We start from the raw sequence: 7,467 nt of genomic DNA, 5'->3' as shown, positions 1-7,467 counted from the left end.
CTTCTTCATCCAAGATCTTTTCAGCTTCGAATAGCCTGCGTTCCACTGGAGGTTTGTCTGACTTTGCCCCCTGGCGTGGGACTTGGTTGCTACTAGACTCTCCAGCTTCTCTTGGCCTGTATTCCTTTTGAGCCTTTTTTATTCTCTGATGCCTTCTCCACTGGGATCAGAACATAGGATTTTTTCCTTTGTAATTCTCCAATCGATACACCTCTCGATTTGGTTTTTGAAATTGCTTCCTGTATGCCATTGCAGTTCTTCCTCCTTGGTCCCAACTCCGCCATTTGTTTTCTCTTGCACCAGCTTGCACCCATCTATCCCTGGGTGCATCTGCAGGGACTTTGAATGTTACCTTTCGAACTCTGGGGTGTGGACTATCAGGTCTCTTCGTAGGAGTCCATATGTCGAAACCGTATAGGTTAGGACGCAACCCCTGAGTTTCTCGACCCATGTAGCAGTACACACGTTCGAAGGATCGTGCCAGCATTTCATCATAGACTGCCCCACATCTGGGACATAGTGCAACTTCAGTATTGCCTTTGTGACATCTGACCAAAAATCCTACTAAGCTCTCCTCCATCCTTGGGTACACTTGTAGTAGGGGATTTGGTTCTCTCCTTGGGTGTTCCCATCTTTCGCGTCGAGCCCTTTCGAAGTTAGCTTCGACCCTTCGATTCAGCATGATCGAACACCTTGGACACATCCATTGTTTTCCACCGTTCCTCTCATGACAACCCCAAAGGTAGTCCTTGAAGCTTTCTCCTCTTAAAGGAACTTCAATACCCCCTTTTTGCCTTGTTAGCCATGTCTCTAACTCACCAAATTCAGAAACTGGACGTCTGGCGCTGACCATGTTAACGACTGCTGGAGGAACTTCAGAGATCTGGATTTTCTGGAGTTTCATTCTGAGGTCTTCAGTGGCCTCGCTGTTCTCTCCCCTCGAAATTTCAGTTATCTCTGTCCTTGGAGATTCTTCGACATCAGTATCGAAGATTATATGGTTATTCAGACTCTCAGTAGCCTGCTCTCCATCGAACACTGCCTTAGTTTCTGCAACTTCGACTTCAGATGCCTCCACCATGTTGACATCCACTGGCTCACAGAGGCTAGCATCAGCGATGTTCAGAGGATTGGTATCGACCTTCATGTGACTCTTGGTCTTGTCAGCAAACTTCAACCTCCCATCTTTGATAGCATTTTGAATTAGATCCCTGAAAAGAAAACATTGTGAAGTTTTATGGCCTAAAAAACCATGATATTTGCAAAAACCTCTCTTCTTTCGTTGTTCTAATGGAGGAATTTTGGAATTTGGAGGCAGTATCATTTGGCCATCTTTTACTAGTAAATCAAATATCTCGTCACATTTGGTGATGTCGAATGTGTAAGTTTTCTTAGGGAACCTATCATTCTTATCGTTTTCTACTGGGTTTTTTCCATTTGCAGGGTTGAGTAATTTGCAGGCATAAGGTGGCGCTTCTCTTAATTCAGCCACATCTATTTCGACTTCTTCAGGGTTGTATGAGTCGCTAAGAGACTCATCACCAGCGTCCTCTGCTTCAACATACGCTACCCTTTCCTTCTTATAGTTTTTATTTACCCTAACCTTTTCTGCCTTCAAGCGTTCGACTTGTCGAACCCTATCTGCTAACTGAGCCATATCCCTAAGATACTGAGTATCTAATTTCTTTCTAATTGAATAATCTAAACCCCCCGCAGCCATTTCGACTAATTCATGTTCTGGGACAGTTGTGAAACATCTAGATTTCAACAGACGGAACCTATTCAAGTAATCATCAATTGGTTCTGTAAACTTCCTCTTAATACTAGCCAATTCCTTCAAACTTATCTTGGTTTGGCCCATATAGAATTGTTCATGGAATAACCTTTCCAAGTATGCCCATGCATCTATCGAGTTTGGTAGCAAAGTGGTGAACCAAATGAACGCATTCTTTGTTAGCGAACTAGGGAAGTATTTGATCCGTAAATCCTCGTTCCCTGCTAAATCCCCTGCTTCTGTCAAATATCTGGCAATATGTTCCACAGTTGACTCGCTAGTTTCACCTGAAAACTTTGTAAACTTAGGTACCTTAGTGCCCCTAGGCAATTCTGTCTGCATAATGTAATCTGATATGGGGGACATATAGTTTGGACGTCGAAGTCCAGTACTAAGGCCATTATTGGCCATAACCCTTTCTATCATGGCAGTTAGGTTATTTTCCGTAGCCAGATTTTCCCTTCTGACTCTCTGGACAATCTCATCTGGATGTTCGTTCCTACCCACAATCCTTAATCTGGGTCGCTCTTCTTCTTCTGTTTCCTGTTGAATGGGAACGGTTCTTTGATTCGAAGCCTCTAAATTAATCACTTGAGTTCCTTCAATCGTTTCTGTTCTTCGTGAGGGGCCTACATCCCTAGTGGCTGTCCTAGATGGGGGATCCACATCTTGTATACGCTCCAAAACAGGCCTCACTTCTTGATTCGAAGGCTGTTTGTCTTTTCTTCTAGGTGGTGGCACTCCCATGAAATCTGCCATTCGATTCATTTGAGATGATATCTTTTGGAAAGTCTCCATGTTTTCCCGATTTGTACTAGCAATATTCGTCGCTAGTGGGTTCAAAATTGAAGCCAACTCTTTGGCCAAAGCCCCTAACATATCATGGTTGCTTGCATCCATTTCTTGCCGGAATGCTGCTTGGTTATTTGTGGTAAACATGGGTATCTGGGTAGAAAAACTAGTGTTGTGTGCACTTCGACCCACTGAACCAACATTTGGCGAAAACGTCGCATTATTAGTTGTAGCATATGTAGGCCCAGCCCCTCGTACGCCTGTTCCATATGGGTATGGCATTCCGTATCGGTTATTTGGCCTCCATTTGAAAGCAGAGTTTGTGCCTTGACTAAACAAGTTATTTGCAGCATTTGTCGAGGAAAACGGTATATCCTCTGCGCTTGTGGATGAAGGTGCAGTGGTCGACACTGAAACTGGAACAGTCCCTAATGGTCCTGTATTATTCTCAGGGATGGCCTGGGAATTATCTGCAGGTCTTGACCCATTTGGACCTGGTATATCCCGTGCTCCTTGAGTGGAAGTCGAATTAGCTGCGCCTGATCCTGAACATTGTGGGGGATCTTGATCTCCCCCTGCACTGGTCGTGACGACCATTTTCTTGTTGTACCTTCGTTTGGGAATCGGTTGTGCACTGTTCGTTAACTTACCGTTCCTAAGGTTCATACAAGGTCTTGATATTTTCTAGACAAAAATAAAACAATTGATTAAAAACAATCTGGTTGACACGGTCCCACTGGGCGTGCCAATTTGTTTACGGTGATTTCCGGTAAACAACCGCTAGTCTTCCAAACTCTAAGTAAATATGATTTGGTTACTCGCAGGATCGACTAGATTGATCCTAGAACACATAGTCAAAAAGATTGTTATTAATGGTCGTTCAAACCATATTTATGATTTATCTTTGTCAATAAGAGTTTCTTCGAATAAAACAAGTAAACTTGATAGTGACTTTGTTATATGCAAGTATAACTTCAACAAAAGGGTAAGTAAAAATAAGACATGAAACGAAAACTGTTTAAAGTGCAAAGAATATAAAATTGCAGAAATATTAAATACTTCAAAAGTAAATGACATGAAAATAACAGTACAAGAATGTAAATGGCAAGAAGTAAATGAAATGCAATAATACTGAAAAAGATATCTGAAAACAAAAAGGGAATACACATGTATTAAAATGGTGGTGTCATACGTACATTTCTCAGCGAACTCTTTCTCTTTAACACTTGATACTTGAGTAATATGTGAGTGATTTGTACAAAATGAACACCCAGAATCCTAACATTAAGACTCCTATTTATACTAATTTCGACCTTAACGGCCCTACGCTAATCTAATGCCACGTTTCTCATAAGAACTCCAGGGATGCCATCTGTTGTTAGACAGTTACGAAACCGTCTTCGAATTTCAAATCTTCCCGCCTAAGTCCTTCGTCGACGCGTGGCAGTGTATTTAACATTAAAACACTACGAAAACACGCTAATTAGTAATACTTTAACATATTTCATGAAATTTTCCTAAGTCTTCGAAGACATGCACTCCTATGAGCTTCAGTGTTCATCATCTCCGCTGTGACTTAGAAATCTTCACTCTCGAAGCATGGCCATCAGGAGCCATTTTCTTATCTTCAAACGATGGTCATCAGTAACCATCTCTTCTTCGAATTTTTATTCTTTGAAGAACCATATATTTGCAAAACGAAATCTTCAGCTAACAGCAGTTTTACAGATTCAGAACCAGTTTCAACAACATCATCATCACCAACATGCAAAACCATGTTCACCGCACTCATCAACAAACACAACAACAACATTGTTTAACAAGGCAAACAGATTTGTGAAAAGCCATCGCAACATTCTACAACAATAGCACCACAACAACATGCACAAGCGAGTGAAGAGGCAGAAAGAGAAAACATTAAGACGATGCAGAGAGGATCAAACGGAGACGGAAATAAGATCTTGCCAGAGATGGAGGTCACGCTGCTGTTTGTGATGAGAAGAGAAGAAGGCAATGTTCGTTGTTGTTGTTGTCGATCACAGGAGAGGAATCGGCCGCACCACCATCACCGTTCACGATTTTCTCTGGAAGGAGGGAGAAAGCTTTTGGATTTCACTATCTAACCCTATTTCCTTTGTTGTTGTCGACGGTGATTGAGGAACATGAAAGGAAAAATTAGGTTAGAAGGAGGAACCTTATTATATTTACATTTTCAATGTTTTTTTCTTTTTTAATTAAAAAAATTATAAAAGAAAATAATTAAGGAGAGGGAAACTAAAAAAAAGAGGGAAATTCTGGCAGGTTTTTTTTTGGGCTTCGGCCACAATTTGAAATGAAAATTATAATGCCACGGTTTTTATTTGCGGCTTAAAATAACTACAGTTTGTTAACCGTGGTAAATGAAGAAAAGGCCACACTTTCACACTCCGGATTCACTGTTTTAAAACATATGTCTACGATTTGAAAATCCTGGTTAAGGCTTGTATGTGGCCACAGTTTTTTAGTTGTGGAAAAAATTTAGCGTGGTCGTAGGCCAAAAATGTTATAGTGAGTGATGAAGGAAGAAGTACAAGCCTTTGTTAGCCTTGCCTTATCAAAGAATCCGATACAAACGTGCCAACATCCTCTTTAACCAACTCCCAATTACCTTTGTAAAAGTATAACGTGAATCCATACGGCCCGTGACTCTTATTACCATCACAAGCCCACTCGGCTTCCCTAATCTCTTCTTCCGTAAAAGTTCTCTCTAACCAATCGGCATCACCCTCACACAACCAGTTTAAAAGCAAGTCTTCTAGAATTGGTCTTTCTCTATTTTCTTCTTTGGAGAAATCTTGAAAGTAACAAAACACCTCGTTCTTAATGTTTTCCACACCCTCAACTCTACCGTTCCTTCCCTCCAAGGATGAAATCAAATTTCTTCTTTGTTTATCCTTAATAGAGTTGTGATAAAATCTTGAGTTCTTATCTCCCTCTTTCAACCAAAGTTGCCTAGATTTTAGTCTAAGCACACTCTCTTTCATATTTAAATTATTCCAAATCTCCTTTGAAACCTCCCGCCTATTACTAACCAAAGCTTCCACATTATCTCCGATGTTATCCACCAACAAATTATCCAACATGTTGAGGTTATCCACCTCCTCTTTAACTTTCAAATCTATCCACACAAACACCTCCCTATTCCAATCACGAAGACGGAGTTTCAACCTTCTAAGTTTCTCATACAACATAAAATCCTTCTTTCCTATAACATTCAACTTTCCCCATTCTTCCGAGATAAAATACTTGAAATCCTTATGTTTGAACCACTCATTGTTAAACCGAAAAGGTTTTGGACCCCAATTAACCAAACCAACAAACAACCAGATCGGAGCATGGTCTGAAATATCTCTATTTTCAATTCTTTGATCCATCACACCTCAATCATCAAGCATCTTTCTCGTAATCAAGAACCTATCAAGTCTACTCATCGCCTTCCCATTATCCTTAAACCAAGTAAACTTTCCTCCAACACAAGGTATGTCCACCAACCTCATATTCTCTATAAAAACCCGAAACTCCATCATTCCTCTACAATTAGAAAATACTCCTTCCTCAATTCTTTCTTCCCTTCTCAAAACCTTATTAAAGTCTCCTATAACACGCCATTCCTCATTACCACTTTTATTCTTCCTTTCCACCAACGACCTCCAAAACAACCTTCTCTCCACCGCACAACACGGAGCAAACATGTTCACAAGGTTATAACAAGCACCTTTCCAATTTATGTGAATACCGACATACCCTTTCCCAACAAAGATATGATTAAGAGAAAGGTAGTCCCTCCTCCAAATAATAACCATACCTCCGGATGCTCCAATCAAATTGCACGCCGACCACTCTACCTCCTTACTTCCCTAAAAAGCCGAGCTAGATTCTCATTAAAACAAGATAATTTGGTTTCTTGAATAAAACACACATCAAAATTATATGACTGAATCAAAAAGCTAACTCTCTTCCTTTTAGAAGGAATCCCCCCTCCTCTTATATTATAACAAATTCATGGAACCGAATCTGTAGCCATCTTCCTACCCTCCAAATCTTTTTTATCTTTCAACTCCAAAACTTCTAGAAGTTTAATACTCATGCTATCCTCTACTACACTAGAAACCCCATATTTTGATATAGATTTCCATAGCTTCTTACTCACCTCTGAACATGAATTTTGCTGCATTCTATAGTTGCAATGCATAATGTCTGAATCACATAAAAAGTACAGGGAAAGGACTCACCATTAGAAATGGGATCGCCATTTGACTCATCAGCATCCATCGAAGCTCTGCTGGTCTTCGAATTTCCTCCAGTCCTTGGTGCAATACAGGCATAAAAAGAAGATGATATCTCAACATTCCGCCCCAAATCCTGCACAGGTTTCTTTCTTTTCTATTTTGCAATTGTTTTGGTCTTTTTCTCACTAATGCTCCTACAGGCCAAATCAAAGGATAATGGGCCGATTTTCCCCAATTCAACCTCTAGCGGCCCACTTGTTTTATCCAATAAAGAAATTAACACTTCGGTCCCTCCCTCCTTATAGTTAACGTGAGACTGACTACCTTCCTTGGTCCCACCATAGTTAAAACTATCCTCCTTAAACTTATCTTTTGACAACAAACTATCCTTGGTCCCACCATAATAACAGCTATTGGAAACACCTATTCTCTCTCCTGAATCCCCTAAAACACCTCCATATGCGTTGTTCAGGTTATTATGAGGGACAACTAATGCTTCATAAACAAATTGCTTGGCTCTATTCATATCATCATTAATAGAAAGGTCAACAGACTCCTTTCTACCTTTTTGCTTCATAAAGTCCTTAATACGTGATCACTTCAACCTGTCCGCTGTACTTGCCGACTGAGAAT

General features: G+C 40.4%; 1 protein-coding gene across 1 annotated transcript; it reads right to left on the bottom strand.

The window, feature by feature from the left end:
• Positions 1–5,145: 5,145 nt before the first annotated feature.
• On the bottom strand, positions 5,146–5,979 carry LOC131634691 (uncharacterized). Its single transcript, XM_058905328.1, has one exon. It carries the CDS (start codon positions 5,977–5,979, stop codon positions 5,146–5,148), a length of 834 nt encoding a protein of 277 aa, XP_058761311.1.
• Between the last annotated feature and the right edge of the window lie 1,488 nt (positions 5,980–7,467).

Source organism: Vicia villosa, unplaced genomic scaffold (genome assembly GCF_029867415.1).
Source record: "Vicia villosa cultivar HV-30 ecotype Madison, WI unplaced genomic scaffold, Vvil1.0 ctg.001334F_1_1, whole genome shotgun sequence".
Taxonomy (NCBI): domain Eukaryota; kingdom Viridiplantae; phylum Streptophyta; class Magnoliopsida; order Fabales; family Fabaceae; genus Vicia; species Vicia villosa.
The sequence above is the reverse complement of the archived record's forward strand: the minus strand, read 5'-3'. Positions and strand labels throughout refer to the sequence as shown.